Here is a 22,240-nt window from a genome sequence, read left to right on the forward strand (position 1 = left end):
CATATATTGTCATCTAATCTTTAAAATGGTTTTTTGGAGGAGATACTATTATATTCATTTTGCAGAAGAAAAACTGTCATTTGAAGGAGGTGCCATTATCTGGCTCTTTTTACAGTTGAGGAAATGAAGCACAAAAAAGTAACTCATACAAAGTCATGTAGCTAATAACTGGTGGAGTTGAAATTCAGATATAACGCCAGAAAGCAATACTGACCAACACATATGAAAATTCTTAGTATGTGGTGAGCTGTAGTACATAATAACCTTTTAATGTATTAAGTGATTAACTGTAATAGCTCTGAGTCACTATTACCAGGTCTGTGACACAGGAAGAGTCTGGCACTGCCCAATAGCGGGGAAGATGAGCCATTTTTAGCTAGAATGCTAATTGGAGGTAGTTTTTCTTACTAGACAGAGTTTAAAATCCTCTTTATTTATTCCACATTGGTAAAAGAGACATTTTTATGTAGAAAGAATACACAGATTCAGAAATAAGTTATGTACTTAAATCTAAAAGGAAATTTAAGATGAGAAAAGATGTTTTCAGTCCATAGAAGATGAAGAAAAGAATTAATGGTACCCTAGAGAGAAAAGAATAAACAAGGAACCTCAGAGCTGGAGAAAGTCGCCCAGTGGTTACCAGGAGAACAATAAAGACTTGAGAAGCATCTATCATTCCAGTTCAGCATTTAATAAAGCCCAAAGCTCACCATTCCATTAATGTTGGGATGGATCTGTGAACTTGGCACATGATAGGTGCTCAATACATGCTTGTTAAATTTATCTGGCAATCCTTTAAAAAGCTTAAGTCGAATTTCCAGTTAAAGGCACAAACCTAAAACAAAAGGGAGAAGAAGAAGGAAGACAATAGTCTCAAAATTTTGGAGGCTGAAAAACATATAGGAACTGACTTAACAGACTAAGAAAAGCAATCCTCAACTGTCAGTGAGGAGAACTCACGGAAACTCAATTTACATTGCAAACCCCCCCAAGACCCAGGTATCTCTGGAAGGTGAAGGTGAAGATGGGGGTTAAGGCTTCACCAACAGTGTGTTAATGAAATCATTATTCTTTGTTCCTTTCCCACTTGGCACAGCAACAGCCCCTGCCTTTCTCAGCTCCCAGACTGTTGGCTGTCAACAAACATGCACCTGGCAGAAAAATAGAACTCTTCTTTAGGAGAAGATTTTGACATTGGGAATCTCCCAAGGAATAGGCCCAGCTAAATGGCCCTACAATGAAGACTACAGTCACATGTACATGTGCAGTTTCTAATCAACTTTCGGTGGACAACTTGTGGTTTGAGCAAACAGCCAGTACAGCTGAGATGTTCAGAAAATAAGAGATGCTTTTATATTCATAAAAGAAGAGCATGGTGCTATGTTAAAAATAAAACATTCAGAGAGCAAAGAAACAAATTTTTGGAAATGAAAATTATGATAACGGACATGAAGGGAGTTTAGATGAATTAGAAAATAGATACAGAAGGTTGGATTTAGGAATTATCCCAGAAAGTTTATAAAATAAAAAGATGAAGATAAAGAAAGTAGGAGAAAAAAAATGTAAAATTAGAACACCAATCCAGAAGACTAGATTTACCTAAGTAACAGATGGATAAAATGTATAGATGAATTTTAGTAATTTTATCATAAGTGGGAAAAGTAAATCTCAAATATATACTAGGACAGCATGATGTACCTTATATAAAATTTACTTTCTCTAGTATTTCAATTTGTTCTTAGTGAAAGGGTTGGTCCTAATTACAAAGCTTGTCATTAAAATGAATTCCCAAAATTTACTTTTTATCTACTGGCTCTGTTTATCTATATATGTAGGAATACATATAGATGCAATGAAATCATATAAAAATGAAAGTAAAGGAATGACAAGCACAAGATTCAGGACTATGGTTAAATAAGGTAAATGGTAGCAGAAAGGTGGATTGATTGTGGGTGAGGAGAAGATGGTTACAGGTAGGTTATTTTCAAGGCTCTAGCTTTCAAATGTCAGTTCAAGGGCGCTAACTGCACTGTTAAAAACAGCTAATTAATTAAGTAAAATAGGGCCATGCACAGACAGTGATAAGTATCTGTCGTGAATTATAATTAATCCATATTTGTGTACCTCAGGTTCAATTTTAAGAAAATAATTTAGGGAGGAAAGGAAATATAATCATGTATATTATGTGGCACAGACAGGATAGCATTTAATTTGGGGCTGAAAAGTGTGTGGAGGAGCAGGAAGTAAAAGATAACTAAACCCTCCTCTTCTAATCTGGGAAATTTATAGATAATACCTACTATTACAAAGTCATAAAATAATCATATTACTTAGAACTAACAAAGTAAACAAAATCTGCTACAAGAATTCAAAATCATTGCTTGGAAGTATGGTGTTGGAAGTGACAAATTAGGTTGATATTTGTTACAAGTTTTTAAAGCTATTTGATTCTTTAAACTGTTGATAAAATTTGCAACCGATAAAAAATGAAGTTTAAGAAAATAAAAAGGAGTTATTGGGGCTAATTAAAATGGGGAAAAAAAAGCATAAGAGAAAATAATGGAAACTCATTCCTAAAAGATATTTTGCCAGGAAATTATCCTATAAGTTGATCTGTTATATCAATCAATTGATTTTCAGCCAATTTCTTTGCCATTTCCACATGGCAAAGACATGCTGTGCCTGCTTTTCACTTTCTTTTCTTTCTTTCTTTCTTTTTTTTTTTTTTAAAAAAACATTTTTTTTTGATTTTCTTTTTTTTTACAGAGAGGAAGGGAGAGGGATAGAGAGTTAGAAACATCAATGAGAGAGAAACATTGATCAGCTGCCTCCTGCACACTCCCCACTGGGGATGTGCCCGCAACCAAGGTACATGCCCTTGACCGGAATCGAACCCAGGACCCTTGAGTCTGCAGGCCGATGCTCTATCCAGTGAGCCAAACCGGTTAGGGCTTCATTTTCTTTAGAAAGCTAAAAAAAAGTATGTGCTGTTCATGTGCATGGATTCTCATTACATCGATGGCTATAGTGATCAGCCCTAAAATTCTGGAAAGAGGTTAGACTTTTATTTGGGAATGATGAGCTTAAAAAACAAACAAACAAACAAAAACAGCCAAGATATTGTTCTGATTAAAAGGGAAAAGCTCCATACAAATAATTGAAAACTTATTATTTGATAAACAGAAAACTAGAAAAATTATTGTTAAAATGGTGTGACATTGTTAAATACTGAAAAAAGGATTACTGTAAAACTGCAAAGAAAAAAAATCCTGTTCCACACTTCTGATGGAAACTATACTTTTGTTCAGGCATGTTTAGTAGTTACCTAGGCTGAATTTTTGGCAATGTGTCTGTTAGCCACAGACAGTGTGTTTTATCTTCTAGTTACTGTATTTCAGGCTTGGCATTCAAATACAACTGTCGAGATCCTAGATGTGAGGATAAGGCACCATTTAGAAGCTGTCTTCTTTGGCCACTGAAACAAAAAGTATTTACAACCACAGTAAAAGCTGAGTTTGCACAGAACTTTTAATCATTCTGTATTTTAGTTTTGCTAACGCTAAAATGGAAATAATCATTCTAAGGTACTCATTAGAGTTACTCCAAAAAGCAATTAAGATGACTGTCAATGGCAATCACCTTAAAAAAAAGGACTGTTTGATTGTTATATATTATGATAAGCACAAAGGAAAAGTGAAGTTGAGTTTCATATCAAGGTAGGAAAAGGATTGTTTCAGCTTTCTAGAGTAGAGTCTGAAAAGAAGGTGTTATTTAACTAAAAGGAATGAACCATGTGTATTATATAAATAAGCACATATATACTTTTAAGCCTTGTGATATTTACTAGATACTTGTTATCTGCTAACTCTGTGTAAAATACAAAATGTGAGTATGTTTTTGTGTTGACATATCCACAAAGCTCTAATTTAGGATTTTAGGTATAGCCAGTGAACCAGCTATATTTAGCATCCACCAAATGAATATAGAACATACTTTGCCGATGTCATAAGCAGTGAGTTGACAGGCCCCATGACATTTTTTGGTTACATGTTTTGAGTGACCACATTTTGAGTTACAAGGCTTACCAACCTCATGGCCATAAAAAGTTCTAACGCTCCCACCCTATTAGATATTGCATTTATATCTAGTTTATTCATTCCTGCCTCTACATTGGGTAACTAGGGAAACAATGATGTCACTGCTCAGTGTGGTACTTATTAACTTCTCAATTTAGGCTCATGGTCTTGGAAGCCTACAGCTATTTAATAAGTCTCACCTCCACCTCTGTAATAAATTCATACAACTTATTTTTTTAAGGGGAAAATCGAGGAAACTGTATCATTCTGTTTAATGCATTATTTGGAGGAAAATGTATATTCTAAAGTATTGTGTTTCTGAAAAATCATCTGCATTTGCAGTAGTAGTTTTTTGATGGACAGTGACAACCTTGAGGCAGTTGTGTGACCCAAATTAAATGTTCCCCCTTGGACATGCTCTCCTTGGAGCAGTCGTCCTTCGGCCGGCCTTCACTGCCACTGGCCTTCCCTGCCCCCTTGCTTATGATTTCAGAGGCTAGATCTCTATCTTGCGCTTCTTCCTTTTAATCTTCTTTCCAACTCCATCATGTTGGTAAAAAATAGTTTTTAGAAATGAACTGTAGCCAGGTATAACCCTGGACTTTAAAAAGCCATCTGCCCAGTAAATAGGATAGAAATGAGTTAGCAATCTTTTCAGTGAAATAAGTGAATGGGCACTCAGTACAACTCAGCAATCACTTGTCTAATATGTTTGTGTTCTTAGTTTCCAAAATTATTTCACTCTTCTTTTCTCAAACCTGCTCTCCTCAGCTTTTGACCTAACAATATAAATCACTGAGAAAATAAAACAACCAGATATGAATTGCCTTCTTTCTCCACTATAAACCATCAAACCTACCCACCTCCATTCCTGTCTGTACTCTTCCTTCCTTCTGCTTCTAGAAATGAAAGGCCAACCCTGACGCTTGGGCTTGAGATCCTGCCCCCTCTCATTCTCAACTTTCTCCTCTCTCTTGCATGAGTTTTTCCTTCTCTGCTGGACATTTTCACCATCCTATGGGCTACTGCCGCCTTGTTTTAAAAAAGCCTTTCCTTGACTCTTCATACCACTCTAGCTACTGGCCCATTCCTCTTCTCCCCAGTCACTGGCAAAAAGAAGAAAGTAGTCACCTGTGTTGATGCTGCTGAGAGGTCAAGGCCCACAGGATTTGGAACCTTGAGAAGGCACCTACAGTTCACTGTCTCCTGCCTCCCCGATCCATCTTCTGCCCCATCAGTCCTCTGAAACTGCTCTTGTCAGGGTCCCCAGGAATCCCATCTGCCACAAACCTGTGGGCACTTAACCTCTTGGCAGCATTCAACACAATTGAATCCTTTCTGCTTTTTGAATACTGATTCTCCCAAAAGCAGAGCCTGAGACAAAGACATGTATGCAGATGCTTTATTTAGGGAAAGATTCCAGGAAGGTAAAGTGAGAGATCACAGAGAAGGAGAGAAAGCCAACACAGGTTGTGTTATGGAATTGGCCAAGGCTATAGGCAACTGGTGGAACCAATGCTTGATTCACAAGACCCTGGCTTATAAGACCCTGGAGAGTCTTATAAATGTGCCTCAGAACTGTCTGTCTGCGGGATAAAAAGGGAAGCTGTATCCATCAGATCTCATCTCCCTCAGCTCAGGGGTGGGGCCCCACAAGTGTTGTCTTCCCTGTCCCCGCTCATGCGGAAGTGCCAAGTAGGTTCCTTAGGTAAAACCCTGCCAGTTTTAGCTGCCGTGAATTCAGTGAATTCTGGTAGACAGTTTTGAGATCTATTCTCATCTGGCAGATACCCTGTAGCTTCTCTGTGCTTCCCAGAGCAGATTTTATGGTTGTTGTTGGTTTGTTCCCATCCATTTATATTTTGGGGTCCATAGAGATACCTTGTCACCAAGTTTGGGTATAAATGTAGTCCACAGATTTGCGGTTTTGCTCTCTACTTGCTGTGTTTTTATGGAGGGATTTCATTTTCATCACCATTCCATCCTCCCATAGCATTCTCAAGGAACTAGTAATTTTAGGCAATAAATCAGCCAAATCTCTCTTTGAGTCAACTATCTGGTTATTTTATTAGAAATGATAAAACTACTTTGGGTGTACTGACATGATCAAATTTTACTTTTGTATGGCTGCTTTCTGGTAAATCAAACTTCTGGGTCTCTTTTCTTGGAGCCCTATCAAAAATGACATCACAGAGCAGCGTATATTGCTCCTAATTTAACACTTTTTTGGATGATTAGATCATAAAATGTTAGAGAAGTGATTCATATCTTTGTAAATCATTGTGTTAAAATATATGATTTCATTTAGTGCATTAATATTGTAAGTGCAGTTCAGTTTCTGACTTCATACACAAGTTCAAATGAATAGGCACATTTACCTCCTGATTAAGTAAAAATAGTGTTCCACATTGATGATTGAACAAACCAGGGCTTTAGAGAGTTATTACTTAAACCTTTGCCTGGCATTCTGCTCAACTTTCCATGCAATTTATTTCATGACTGAATTACCCGTGGCTTTAAAGCAATATTTACCCAGAACCTGTGGTTTTTAAGATAATTTAAGATTCCTTTGCCAGATCACTCTGTCAAGTACAGCTTCTTAAGACCATAACAGATTATGCTTCTAATAGTTTTATTGTTGAGTAGATGATATGTGGTAAAGTTTATTTTCACTTAGACTTTTTTGTTCTAAATCAAAGTATAAAACGTCTTTTAAAAGTAATTACAATGCCATCATAGATTGAAGATGGATTGACAGAGGAATAGATAAATGTATAAATAAATGATGAAGTAAGTATAGAAAAATGTTCATTGTAAAATCTAGAGTATAGGTAAAGAGATGTCTTTCAACTTTGCTGTATGCTTGAAAATGTTTATAATGAAATATTAGGGAAAATAACATTATAAACTCTAAGAAAGAGAAATGAAAGACACCTTGGATTTCATTCTAGAATTCCTCGGTTAAAACTGAACAAACTTTGTAAAACTGAAGAGAATTATACTTTGAAAGTGTCTTTCTTCTATGTGTATTTAAGCACATTTTAATAACCTTTTTGAAAGAAGTTTTTTAATTTCTAAGAGTATCTTTATCTCTACTTTCTTTCCTAATAAAATAATTTTTATATTCAATATTATTTTATATTAGTTTCAGGTGTGCAACATAGTGGTTTGACATTTATATAATTTATAAAGTGATACCCCCATTAATTCTCATACCCAATGACACCATACATAGTTATTACAATATTATTTACTGTATTCCCTGTGCTGAACTTTACATCCCCATGACTATTTTGTAACTACCAATTTGTACTTCTTAATCCCTTCACCTTTCTCACCCAGTCCCCCAGCCTCCTCCCATCTGGCAGGCTTCAGTCTGTTCTCTGCAACTATGAGTCTGTTTCTGTTTTGTTTATATTGTTCTTTAGGTTCCACATATAAGTGAAATCATATGGTATTTGTATTTCTCTAACTTATTTCACTTAGCGTAATACCCTCTAGGTTCACCCATATTCTCCTGAAAGGGAAGATTTCATTGAAAGAAGAATTTCTTAAAAACAGTTTCTGTCACTTCTTTACAGAAGGTCTCTATCCAAAATAGTTTCAGGAAGTAAGTTTCCTTGATACAGGCTTAAAATAAAAGCTAAATTAAAAAAACAAACAAACATGTTTGAACCGGATGCCAGAGATGCTAGTGTAAACTGCACTCCCTCCCTGCACACTCATGCACACCATGGGGCCTTGCCTTTTAGCCAGAACAGTAAGGTTATATTTGGTTAGGGGCATAGGGCTGCAAGATTTTAAAGGGATGATATCAGCTTTGCCAATCAGCTTTGCCACCTGCCCTTAGAAATGAGCTTAATCTCTCAGGATTAGAAAAATAAAGGCCAGAAATCAGAACTCCTGAATCTTTGGGCACAAGCAGAGCTTCTCTACAGCCTGCAAGTCCCAATGCCCAGAAAGTGAAGGTGGAGGTCATTCTACCAACTTGGCTGAACGCCAGGGAGCTATGGCACCTTGAGGACTAGCAGTTTGAGGAACAGCCAAAAGCATCATCCTTGGCATAGACGTTGTTGACTCAGAGTGAGAGCCTTCAACAGTGGGGTTCATTCAGCCAGTTTCCTGGCCAGTGGTGAGGACCTCTGACTGGGAGAGGAGAAGGTGGTGGACACCATGGGAGACTCCATTGGCCGATTTCCTGGCAGACAATGGAGGCTCCCTTTGCTGACTCACAGAACCAAATGAGAAATGCATTGCATAGTTTATTGTTTGGGAATAAGTTCCCTAAAAGCAGAGCCTGAGGTGGGAATTGTTCAAGTGATTGATTTGCGAACTGTTCTCAGGGGAAGGGCAAGAAGGAAGCAAAATAGGGCAGGGGAAGACAGCCACCCAAGAATGAGTTCTCAGCAGGCGTTTGGCTTCAATCCAACCTCACACAAAAGCTCTTATAGTGGTTCTCAACCTTCCTAATGCCGCAACCCTTTAATACAGTTCCTCATGTTGTGGTGACCCCCAACCATAAAATTATTTTCGTTGTTACTTCATAACTGTAATTTTGCTACTGTTATGAATCGTAATGTAAATATCTGATATGCTATATGTGTTTTCCGATGGTCGCGACCCACAGGTTGAGAACCGCACCTCACAATTGGTCCAGGTCCCACCTGGAGGCAAGGGACTGGTTTTTAGAGTCTGTGTTTCAGACACTCATTGGCTGAAGTTTAGCTGAAGTGTGGAGGGTTGGAACAGCCTTCCCAATAAAGAGGTTCCTGAGGGCAATTCTTTGGAGAAAAGGGAAGCTGTGCCTTATTAAAACCCAAAGCACAGTAGCAGAGCCCAGTGTAAAAGGAAGCTGGGCAGAGCATCAGGTAAGTCAATACCTGGTACTGATGCTGTGTTCCTCTTTGGTAGCTAATTTAGGCACAAATGTAAATTGGACCCTCACTGTATTAGGCTGTGACACCAGCTGTATTAACCAAATATTGATCTTAGATTAGCTTTAAGCATGTAGAATAATCAAAATGTTCTTGAGATAAAGGCCAAAAATGGATTAAGTGCTTTTCCTCTGGGGACTGTAACTTCATACTCATGGTTAGATAACTTTTTTTTACAATATCAAATAAGCATCAATAGTGTAAAAAGAACATTTGATTCAGTTAGCTTACAGGGAATTCAACCCTGTTTCTGTCACTTTTGTGGCTTCAGCTTTAAACCTCTCTGGGCTTTTGTTAAATAAGGGACAATTGATATTTGCTACATCCTTATTACTATTTTGCTTATTATATTTATGAGGTAATAGGGAGCCATTGAAAGCCTCAAACAGAGGCCAATATTTCTAAGATTTCTTTGAGAAAGGTAAACCCCAGTAACCCCATGTATACTGCCCAGAGGAGCGAGAATCAGGGAGAGATACTAAAAGGCTGGCACTGTAGTTCAGGCTTGAAGTAGTAAGGCCTTCCCTGCCTCCTCCCCCAGCTGGACTAGATTTCTTAAAAACAGTTTGTCTCTCTTCTTCCCTGCAGAGCCCTCCCAAAGAACCTTGTAATTACATGTCCAATGTACATTTTATCCACTAGGCATAAGGCAGGAACCACGCGTATTTCATCATCATTGCATACCCAGAGCTGGACACTGCCGGAGAGGTTTGAATAAAATAAAGTCTAATTCAGTTGATAGTGGTCAAGAAAAAAAGACGAGTCTTGCTATCTGATAAAGGGAAGGAGTCACAGGTAACTTTAAAGCTTTAAACCTGAGAGGACAATAGTAAGGAAGTTGGGAGGTTAGAGTATTAGTTTTCTATTACTGCAAAACAGATTACCACAACATATTGTATTAAAGCAATACACAATTTCTGTGGGTTAAGCTTCTGGGCACAGCTTAGCTGGATCCTGTGCTCAGGCCCCCACCAGCTGCAGTCAAGGTGTCACTAGGCTGATGTTCTCATCTGGAGCTTGAGTCCCCTTCCAAGTTCATCCAGATTGTGGGCGGATTCAGTTCTTTGTGATTGCAGGACTGAGGCCTCAGCTGTCCTTTCCCTAAGCAGTTCACAGTGGGATCACTTGCTTCATGAAGGTAACAAGAGAGTGTCTTTTTTGCTTAGAGGCTTTTCTTTCAGGTAAGGCCTGTACCCTCTTTTAAAGGTCTCCCCTGATTAGGTCAGGCCCAACTAGGATGTTTTCCCTTTTGGTTAACTCAGTCAACTAATTTGGGACCTTAATAATATCTGCTCAGTTCCTTCACCTTTGCCATATTCTGTTGACTAAGAAGCAAGTCACAGGTTCTGCCCACACAGAAGGGGAGAAGATGGCACAAAGGATACCAGGGACAAAAATCACAGGGAGCCATCTTGGAATTTGCCAACCACAGCTTAGTCCTTGTCAGTTTGGAGTGTTGGTGGGAGACAAGAAGCTAATGGTGGGTGCAAAGTCAAAGTTGAACTTGTAGGTTTGACACAGTTGATGCTCTCAGAGAGGAGAGCAAAGCACCAAAGACTCTTGGTTTGGGGAAGATGTTTACTATTTAGGGAAGTAAAAGTACCTAGCAAAGTAGAGAAAGACCAGCAGAATGTAGGAGAGGAACAAATGACGAAATGTCACATAAGCAGGAAGGAATTTCAAAAACTGGGTGAGTTGAATGTAGCAATCCTTAAGGAAAATGTTGGTAAAGCCATTCACTTGACTATGCAGTGACCTTAGAGAAAACTTGTGGTGAAGTGGTGATGTCACAGTCAAGGTTTCAGAGAATGAATGGGGCAGGGGATGTTAAGAGGGGTATTCGGTCCAGGCCTGTGACAATCCCACGTCAGTCAAGGGCAGGGCTGGGCCCTGAGTCACTGCTTCTAGATGAGAATGAGCTTTCCCAGGCCTTTTTCAGTCTAGTTGTGCTTACATGGCCCTCAGTTAACTTTTCCTCTGGGATGTGTGAGGTAGCACCACAGTTTGCATGCTATTTTGGGACTCTTCTGGACAAGACAAAATGAGACTTTTAGCAGAAAACTCGAGTAATCTACCAACTGGGGGAAATCTGAGGTAGGGAGCCTTTCTTCTCTCTGAATAATTAAAAGTGAACTCTTCCATATTAGTTCGGGAAGTTGAATTTTTAATGATGAGTAAAAATCTTTGCTTGGTTTCTTTTTGGCCAGGCCTCATTTCTTTGAAGACAGGAGCCCAGCTGCCCTAGCTGTTTTGCAGAAACCAAGTAGAATTCTAAGGAAATGAAATAGTAGGAAGGATTATGCAAGTTTTGGATCCAAAACAGATATTTTGAGGCTCTTGAAATAACCAGCATTGAAAAGGAGTATCATTAATCAAATGCAGGGTTGCCATATAGAAGCTAAATTTAATTCTAATGTAACATCCATAAATGAAACTATTTCCCTTTATGATGTCCCAGGATTGTGTCCCACCTTCTCTCCTTTCATTCAAAAGATCATTGAAATAATTTTGTCTTATTATGAGACCTATATAGCTAAAAAAGGTTAACACAACAAGTATCATCTGATTCTATCCATATAGCAATAATATTGTCCAACTTTCTTATATCTTATTTCCATTATTACAAATATTCACTTCCATCACAAAGCAATTTGCATAAGTATTTTCACCACCTATTTTTTCTTTATCATTTATCCCATGTTTAAAATTCCTGCATAGAAAAATAGGATTAAAATGGACAGCTCTAAGTTTATAATCATCTCTGCAGCCTGTGGTATGTTCATCTGACATTTTAAGTAGATTTCTCCATCATTTTAAACCAATGGGGTAAGTGCTGTGCACATTGTTGTAAAGTGTATTTCGTGGCTCACTGAGCTTTTCTGTCTTTAACTTTTCAATATATATAATTAGATTAAAAATTTGGCTGGTCAGGATAAGGAGAAATACTAGAGGGAAATGGCTCTTAACGGAATCACCAGTGTGCCTGGGATTATAATTGAAACAGAAATGAACATCTTTCTCTGTAGGAAGTTCAAGAAAGGCTTTGTTCCATTTTTACATCGGAGATCATCTGTTATTGTAACCTAGACACCTAAACCCACTCCAAATTCGAAATGTGCCATTTATAAACATGCATGCCAAGTTTCAAATGCCCTTTTTGAATGTTTGCATATAATTTGAACTTGCAATGCCACAGTAAAATACAGTTTCCATTGTATTGCCTTACCCACACCGCATGGGAGCTGCCTCTTTTCTCTGACATTGCTTGAATAGACGAAACATACTTTGACTTTGTTCCGGAAGAGGAATGTTTCTGGGCTCAACTGAAATGATTGCTAGGTATAAGCTGCCAACTTCATTTTCCTCCTGCAGAAATGTACATTTCTCCCTGTTATAAAATGTGCTCATAATAGAAATGAGACAGTTCCCAAGAGTGTGGTTATCCAAAGGTAATCTCAGCCCAATCTGATTAGAGGCAAGTGGCTCATGCCTCAAAATGCTCCAGGGTATGATTATTTTATGATAACCATACTCTGTATCATGTCTTATTGATTAACTAATAAAGCGTCAGCTTTGCTATTTAGAAGAAATGCTGAGAAACCAAGGGGGATAACTGGTTCTAGAAAGGAAGTGATTCTTTCAAAACACCCCAGCTACCTCTTGTGTCACCTTTTTACAACTTAGGGTGGACAGTGAAAGGTCACTGGTGGCCTATGTTAGTATCTCTTCAGTGTTAAGACCATTCATTTGCTAAACCTGATGCACTTACATGCATTCGAATGTACCCTAAACTGTTAACTCTCTGTGTTGTGAGAGCAAGATGACATTCCTTTAAGGAATGCTGTATTTTGCTCCCATCATCCAGATGACTTCATTGCACAAGTCCAGGGAAATATAGATAGAACCTGAAAAATATAGCAACCAACTTGCCTATGGAAGGCATATGCTGGTAACATCACCTAGCATTGGAGTGAGACGAGCATATGACTAGCAGGCAAGTATTTTATACCCAGAATAGCTTTTGGACTATCACTAGAAATGTGTCCCTTAGCACATAAGTCCAGCATTCAGGCACCCATAAAATTCTTATCGCTCCCAAAGGCTATGACTACACATCTATAAAAAAGGTGGAGTGGGGCAATTGAAGCAATTACCATCGGTGATTCAATTTAACAACCTCTTTTGTCACAATTACTTTATGTTTTCATTGTAAATATAAGCTTATGGCCTAAATTACCAAATCATTGCCTCAGTATTTCATTTCCTCTTACTATATAGACATAGCTAATATATTCAAATTGAAAATGTTCCAAAGAAATGGTGTCCGGCTCTAGTGCTTGTTGATGTATCTTTTTGATCCATTTTAACTCTCCAAGAAATATAATCTAGTCACTTCTATAATAACTGGTTTAGAGTCATTGGGTGCTAGGGTCCAGAGATCTCTTTCCCACCTCAGTCCATTTCCTTGGCTATGCATTTTTTATGTGGTCTGAACAGAATAACACTTTGAAAAGCTATACATAAGGTTAGTTCAATTTATACATGTCTGCTTTAAGTATCCCACTATTCACAGAACTTGTGGTATTTTTATCTTCAAAATCCAAGTATTCTAGAATGGAATTTCTATACATTTCCTAAAGAGCATTTTATTAGAACCTCTGTCTTTAAGATCTGTTTAGAGTTTGCCATGGAAACCATCCAAACTGTTTTCAAAAAGACCTTAAAACTGATCTGATCATTTAACACAACTTCCTATTTACTTGATATTGTTTCTCTCCCTTTTAAAAGCAGGGTTTTAATGCTCATCTTTTTTTTCCCTCCTATGACAGTACATTTTTTAAATCAGACCTTTTGTTTGTGTTGTTTGTTTCTTCTGGGTAGATGCATTCCTTCTAAATTATCTTTGACAATCTTGCTCAGCAGGATATGAGGACTGCCCTCTATGCTCTCTAAGTTAAAGAAATATGGAAATTCCAAAGACTGATGATGACATTTGTCCTCAGGAGAGTTGTACAAGAAGAGCTTCCCCCACTTTTCCTCCCAGGGGGTAAAGAACCGGCCACTTTACTGGTTCTGCCTTCTCGGACATGAGCAGGTTCTGCGATCCTCATGCTTTTCAACCACAGATGGTTGAAGTTCTCATGTTTTTTCTCTTCTGCTTGTACTTACTTAAGGCTTTTATTGTTTCATTCATCTGTTTCCTTTTTTACAATGAGGAGTGGAAATAATTTAGGTATATGAAAACATGTAAAGGTTATATATTCTCCTACCTTCTTCTCATGTCTGTGTGTCTGGTTGTTTCCTTTGGCTATGTAGTTTAGTAATTCCCTGTTTAAGTCAGCATAGGCTAAGTTATGCTGCTGTAACAAGCAACTGTGAAATTGTGTCTTCAAATAACAAGATTCATAGTGAAATCATGGGTCAGCAAGATAGGCTCTGCCTCACATAACCTCATTCTAGGACCCAGGCTACCAGGAGCATTGCTGGGCACTAGAGCAGAGAGAAAGAGAGCTCTAGGGAGTCTTGCATTGATCAACAGCCCTGGCCCAGAAGTAATACACACATTACCAACATGATGCACATGATCCATTCAACAAGGACTGCACCAAGGGGACAGACAGTACAGATATGTCCGTGGTCTAGAGTGAGGGAGAGACGGAAACACTTGGTGAACTGCAGGAATGACTATCACATGCCCTCACTAAAACAATAGAGACATTTATGAAGGAGCTCATTAGTTTCTTCTCCCACATTACCTAATAAATCCTTACCACACCTCAAAACCTCAGATTAGGGATGTTGTCATTGAACTTGAAAGCTCAAGGAAAGATTTATTAGTTTTCTATTGCTACACAAACTTGGTGGCTTAAAACAACATATATTTATTATCTCATAGTTTCCATGGATCGGAAATCTGGGTGTTCTGCTGAGGCTCTCATCGGGCTGAATTCAAGCTGTCAGCAAGGGCTCTGAGACTTAGGTTCTTCTTCCACTCTCACTGGTTGTTGGCAGAATTTTCTTCCTTGCAGTTGTTGAAGTCCCAGCTTCTTGCTGGCTGTTGGTCAGGGACACTCTGGTCACCCTCAGGTCTTTGCCAGATGGCCTCTTCTACAAGCAGTTCACAACATGGTTGTTTGCTTCTTCAAGGCCAGCAGGAGAATCTCACTTCAGATCTCTCTGCTCTCTCGCATGAGCTCTTCTGATTAGGTCAGGCCCGCCCAGGATCATCTCTCTTTCATTAATTTAAAGTCAACTAATTAGAAATTTTGATTACATCTATTAACCCCTTTGTCTTATAACATACTTATGGAAGTGATATCCCATTATACATACAAGTTCCTCTCACACGCGAGGGGAGGGTGTTACACAGGATTTATACACCAAGGGCAGGACTCTTGTTGGCCATCTTAGAATTCTGCCGACACAGACACAGAGGGACCACATCTGCAATTAGAAGTGAGTCTTAGAGCTGGTAGCATTTAAGATCATCTTAACTGGCTTCACAGAAAAATTTGTTGTTCAGTGAATCGTCATTTAAAACATAAGAAGGAGAGGGGGAGGTAGGAAAGAAAAGAAGGAAACTGATGTGAAATGACCAAGCAGAGAGGGCCACAGGGCAGCACTGGAGCCCTGTGTGAATCAGATCAGCCTCCCAAATGCCAAGTTCCCAAGCGTTGCACTGTCTCTTCAGTAGAGATAAGCATGGCATTCTTAGATGGCCCTTGATGGTGTCTCACATTGTATCTCTTTTCGACATAGCATTTCTTTTAAAGGTTTACTTTAAAGGAAATTACTGCATTATTCTTTTCTAAAGAAAAGAACATTGGTTGCTCTGCTTCTTACTCAACTGCCTAGGATGGCTCATTATTTTATAATATGTGCAGTATTGCCCAGAAGTAATTTTCCTTTTATTTTTGCCCACAAGGTGGAAAATTAAGGTTGAAATACAACTTTATTTTTGCTTTTCCCAGAAGAGGTGACAGTGTAGTTTTTCCTACCTGTTTTCAACAAGCCGTGAAATATTATTTTGGCTACAACTATTGACTCCTTCATCCTATCTTGGCAAAAGTTTTGTGTAGAGAGTCTCCTGCTCTTGTTTGTGCCGCAGAGGCCATCCTAGGATCTTGTGGGATGGAGGGATATTTCCTCCCAGAGCCTTTGTGACCTGGCCTTTCTACCTGTCACCATTCTCAGATATGCCTTTGCATGTTCTTCCTCTTTTTCTAATTGGAAAAGCTTATTCCAAATTTCTCCATAACATTTCTGCCCAGGAAGAAATGGAGAAGCTCTAACAAAAACTTGAGCCTCAATGGTTTTGATTTTTCTTTGGTCCTGAATAAATACATTGGACAAGGGATACTATACATTTTAAGGGACTTCCTCTTCATTTCATTATTTTCTGTCTTCTCTTGGCCTTTTTGATCTATTCCAATGTGATGAAGAATTTGTAGAACTTCAATAATAAAAACTATTAGGATTATCTGTTAGGTTCACTTTTACAGATCTTTCCTTCTGCCATTTTGTGATCAGTACTTAAGATGAACTAATTAGATAGGAAAGGTGGTGTGTGTTTTTTCTAGCTAAATAACCTTAAAGAATCTATAGGGTCCTAAAGCATCCTTTCAGTATTTATTCAACACAAATTCCTGAGTGAGTACTATGAGCATAGCACTGCCCTGGGCATTTGAGAAGAAACATCTGCTTTCTGCCTACAAGGAGACAAGCTGCTGGAAAGAGCGTAAGTTTAAAATCATACAGACCATTCTTCCACCTGCTAGGTATAAACCTTATGCATATTATATTTTCCTCTAAGTATTACTTTCTTATCTATAAAATGGGTATAATAAACCCTATTCCTTTAGATTGTGAATATTCATTGCTTTCACATGCTGGCCCTGCCTACCTAAAGTCCTGGTTTTATCTAACACCCCATCTATCCTATATCTGCATCTGTGCAAGTGAATGTGGCTAGAATAAAATAACACAACATGCTGGCTCACTTCACTTTAAATTCAGGATTGCTAAACTCAACTGGGCCTACTGCTGCCCTGAAATGTGATTTATTTGCTCCATTCTTGCTCCCATTCTCCAATGTCTTCAAAATGAAAAGATGAACATAGAATTAACATGTAATCCAGCAATTCCACTTCTGGGTATTTACTCAAAAGAATCAAAAGCAGAGACTGATGTACAATAATGTAAATGTACTTAATGCCATTGATTGTACACTTAAGGTAGTTAAAATGGTAAATATTATGTTATATATATTTTACCACAATTTTTATTTAAAAATGACATATGAATACTTCCTAAGAAACATGTAGGCAAGGAGGTCACTTTGCAGACATACTCTTTCCTAAAACTAATTGGCCTGAGGATGTCTGAGATTCCGGGGTCCCCTTTCACACTTGCCCTTCTCTTCTTTATGAAAATAAAAATTTTTAATCATGCATTTCATCTGTTATTATGAATCTCACTGTGATGCATGGCTCCAATGGGTAAGAAACCAGATAAATAAATCATTTGAAATATTAGTACATGTTGAGAAAATGAATGATCCATTATTGGTTAATACTTATTATTATAGCTCAGTTATTTTCCAATTCTTTGTTTTTAATTAACTGAACAAGGACTAATGAGTTGTCAGCTATAGATCATTAAAAAATAATTTTTGATAATATAAAATATTTATAAGAATTAATTCTATAATAATCTTTGGGATTTTGACAAATAGCTCACAAGTTTCAAAAATTCCATAATTTTGCTTTAACAAAATTCTTCTCAACTAGTTATACAAGTGAATTTATATCCTTTACAGTAATTTAAATTTATGATAAAAAATTTTAGTTGTCCCCTTAAGAGGTATGAAGAGATATTTTCAAAATTATTTAGGAAGTATGCAAGCAAAACAAATTTTGATGATTACTAAGTTAGTTGACTACTTGTATTTTTTCCTCTGTTTGCAAAATGCCAGCTTCTCCCAGATTCTCTCTATCAGCTGATGACCCTGATTTCTGCTGCACTGAGCAAATTGAAGCAATCAAAAGACATCCTCCACAAACTTCCCCCCACATCTGTACACCTGCTGGCACCTGCACTCACACATTATACCACCCTTCCCGCTCCCATAGATGAATTCCCCAAGCTTTTAAATAAACCCAGGTCCTCTCTGTATGCCGTAGGCCCCATCCCTTTGTCTATTCCAGGGTATTGTTTCAGCACTTCACCTCTCTCTTTCCTCATCCATTGTTTCCCCTTTACACTGGATCATTCCTATTAGTATACAGATGGGCTATTATTTCCTCTTAAACAACAACAAACAAGAAAACCTATCTTGATCCACTTTCCCTTCCAGCAACCACCCATTTCCCTCAACCCCTTTATGTATAATTTTATAATTGACAGCAAAATTCCTCGAAAGAGTTATTTATTCTCTATTCTTTGATTTCTCTCTTGCCGTTTCCTTTTAGACCCACTTCAGTGTAGTCTCCCTCCCACTGCCATTGCTCTTGTCAAGGTCAGCACCGGCCTCTGCTCTGCCATGTGCAGTGATCAGTTCTCAGCCTCATCTTACTGGACCTACAGGCAGCATGTGACACTCTCTCCTTGAAACGGCTTCTTCACTTGACTTCTAAGACCCCTGCTGTCCTAGAGTTCCTTTCTGGTGGTTCCTTCTGGTCCCCTTTGCCGAGTCTGCCTTATCTACCCAGCTTTTCAGAACTGGAATGTTCCAGAGTTCAGTCCTTGAACCTCTTTTCCGTCTACAGGCCTTCCCTAGTCATCTCAACCAGTTTCGTGGCTTTAAATGCCATCTTAATCTGCTTGCTCTGGGAATCTTCTCTTTCCCTCCAGAGCTGTTCTCCGTCTTTCTCCATCCTGGCCTCTGCCTCGGGAGGTGGCTTGTATGTAATTTATCAGCAGGCCTCTCTGTGCCTTATGGTTGGTTGTGAACATGGTGAACAGTGGCAGGATATTAGGGGAGAGAGAAGAGTGACTTTGGAGTATTTATTCCCTCAGTTCCTTCTGTGTGAGGACTCTTAACCAAAGAAGACTCCTCCCAAGACTGCCTTCTGCATCCAGCTCTCTGTTTCCTTGTTCTTATAACAGCTATCTCCCTTGTTCCTTTGGTGTTTGGGACACCCAAGATATCCCGCTATTCTTTGTGTTTCCCTTCACGCCCACCTCTAAAAATTGACCCTTTGTAAAGAAACCCTTTTTAAATATTCCTAACTTGGCTATGCCGTTATTTTCTGTTGGAATCCTAACTGATGCAGTGTAGATGACTTCCACATGTCTAACTTCGTTCAGGGTCCCTCTTCTGGACTCCAGCCTTCTGTATCTAGCCGGCCGCAGAGCACCCCTCTGAGCTGTCCACTAGAAATATCAAACTTATCACGTCTGGTGTTGAGCTCCTGACATTCCCCTCCAATCTGTTCTTCCCCACCTTGGTAAATGGCAATGCCATCCTTCCCATTGCTCAGGCATACAGCTTTGCACTCATCAGCCCTTGATCCTCTCCTACCTCACATCTGGTCCATCAGCAAATCCTCTTGGCACTACTTCTCACCACCCCATCGGCACTAGTCTGGCCCAAGCCACCGTCACACCTCATCTCGATTATTGTAGGAACCTCATATATGGCCTCCCGCTTCCCACGTCCTGCTTCACAGGTTCTCAACACAGCAGCCCGGGGAGTCCTGTTGCACAGTCGGTTCACATGCCTCCTCTGCTCACCAGCTGGGCCCCACTCTGACCTATGTGAGTGGGTCCTGTGTCCTTTGCGATCTCATCTCCTACAACACCTGCCTCTGCTGTCTGTACTCCAGCCATCCCGGACTCTTAGATGAAACTGCCTAAACTTGATATCCCTCTGCCTTCAGATAGGCACGTGGTCAGTTTTCTCGCTTCCTCCTGGCCTTTCTTTTACTTATTTTTTTACTTATTTTACTTACTTATACCAGAATGTATGTTCTATTAGGACAAGAGTTTTTGCCCCTTGAAGTAGTATCTGGCACAGAGCAGTTGAATTCTGAGTGAATGAAAACATTAAAAGAGACCTAAATAAATGAGGACACACTATTTTGATAGATAAGAAAAGTCAATATTATGAAGATGTCAATTTTTCTCAAATTGATCTATAAACTCAATGCAATTCCAATAAAAATCCTAACAGGTTTTCAAAGACCTTGACAAATCGATCCTAAATGTATATTGATGAACACAGGCTAAGAATAGCACTATTAAAAGAGAAAGAAGGTGGGAGAATTAGCTCTTCCAGATATCAACACTTCTTTATAAAGTTATGGTAATTAATACAAGGTGGTATTGGCTCAGGACTAAACAAATTGATAATAGAATAAAATAGAAAACCCAGCAGCAGACCTGTGTATATGGAAACTTAATATATGACAGAGTTAGCATTGCAGTCATTGGAGAAAGGAAGCATAATTTAGTAAATTGTCCTGGGACACCTGGTGATCTATACAGAAAAAGAAATGGAATCCCTATCTCATACCATACACATAATTAATCCCAGGTGAATTAAACTTAAAGGTGTATGGCAAAACTTTAGCATTTTTAGCAGAAGATAGAAGGTCATATCTTTATGACTGTGAAGCAGAGAAGGACTTACTAAAAAGACCAAAAAAGTACTGTCCATGAAGAAAATATTGATAAATCTGCATACATAAAAATGAGAAAAATTTGTTTATTAAGAGACACTATAAAATAAGTGAAAATATGCATTACAAAATGGAAGAGGGTATTTGGAACAAATATAACTGACAAATGATTATTATTCAGAATATATAAATAATTCCTAAAAAAATCAGCTAGAAAAATACAAATATCTCAAAATGAAAATGGGCAAAAGGCTTAATAAGCTTTCACAGAAGCAAAAACATAAATGACCAATATTCATGATAATGTCTTATCAGTAATCAGAAAAATTCAAAAATCAAATTTGCATTGGAAATTACTAGATTTTTTTAAATTAAACAGTGTAAAACCAAGTGTGCATGAGGATATGGAGCAGATGCAACATTTGCACACTGCTTGTGGGAATGTCAATTGGTACCATAATGGGGAAAGCAATTCGGTATTATCCTGTATATGTGAACATTCGCCTATATCATCAGGAGACCTGTTTAGGAATGTTTGTACCAGCATTGTTTATAATAACAAAAATTAAACAACTTCCCTCAAAGGAACACAATATTAAGAGACTAGAAACCATCCAATGGCCATTTACTGTATGAATAAATAAATTGTGGTATATTTATACAATACAATATTTTAGAATAGTGAGAATGACTGAACCGCAACTACACACTGGCTTTCTTTGTGGTCGCTTTGTCCTGTGTTGCTCCTGTCCCAGCAGGCCATGCAGCCCAGCTCCGGGGTGGGACGGCCAGTCCTTGCAGTGATATCATGGACTTTCAGTGCAGGCCCTTCTCCCTTCCTCATAATATCAGCTTTCACACTACCTGCACCCTACCCTCAAAGCGCTCTGTGTGTGTGTGTGTGTGTGTAGTGTGTATAGTGTGTAGGGGAGGTGAAGGGAGGACTTGGAACAGGTTTGGGATTCTGCTAGGAGGAGGAAGAAGGGACTGGGCAGCCGCTACCCACTAATCCAGCGGTTCTCAACCTATGGGTCGTGACCCCTTTGGGGGTCGAATGACCCTTTCACAGGGGTTGCCTAAGACCATCCTGCATATCAGATATTTACATTACGATTCATAACAGTAGCAAAAGTACAGTTATGAAGTAAATAATTTTATGGTTGGGGGTCACAACATGAGGAACTGTATTTAAAGGGCCAGAAGGTTGAGAACCACTGCGCTAATCTGTCTCTCCTGCATGCTGCAAACTCCTAGAGAGAAGGGACCATGTCAAAATCATCTCTGCATTCCCTGAGCACATCTCAAGTATTCCAAAAATATTGCACAAAAGATCAGCCTAAGTAAGACCTAACTGGTCAAATGCACTGAAAGAGAAATCAGGTCAAGAGCCTCTTGCCAGAACCAACACACTCACTGGGAATGCTGACATCTACGGATAAGGAAATGGTGGGTGACAAGTTAGGAAGTGGAGGTGTTTTAAGGGCTTTCTTTGACTAGCAAAACAGAAGCTTACTGGTCAGGGGCTCCGGCCTCCCTGGGCGTGGCAAGGCGTGCAGAACACGGTTGCTTTTTGGTGCAAGTGTCCTGAAATCTTCTGAGGTGGCTCCAC

General features: G+C 38.8%; 1 protein-coding gene across 7 annotated transcripts in view; it reads left to right on the forward strand.

The window, feature by feature from the left end:
- LOC106728034 overlaps positions 1-22,240 on the forward strand; it is a 95,576-nt gene that overhangs the window by 22,833 nt on the left and 50,503 nt on the right. The window contains exon 4 of one of the 7 annotated variants that reach the window (XM_014548832.1): positions 1,097-1,798. The exons of the other annotated variants lie outside the window; for them this stretch is intronic. Within the exon in view, the coding sequence (XP_014404318.1) occupies positions 1,097-1,166 (70 nt within the window). The 3' untranslated portion in view covers positions 1,167-1,798. Of the gene's footprint in view, positions 1-1,096; positions 1,799-22,240 lie in introns of those variants that run through there. 7 annotated transcript variants of the gene reach the window in all.

This window comes from Myotis brandtii, unplaced genomic scaffold (assembly GCF_000412655.1).
Source record: "Myotis brandtii unplaced genomic scaffold, ASM41265v1 scaffold115, whole genome shotgun sequence".
In the NCBI taxonomy this organism is placed as follows: Eukaryota; Metazoa; Chordata; class Mammalia; order Chiroptera; family Vespertilionidae; genus Myotis; species Myotis brandtii.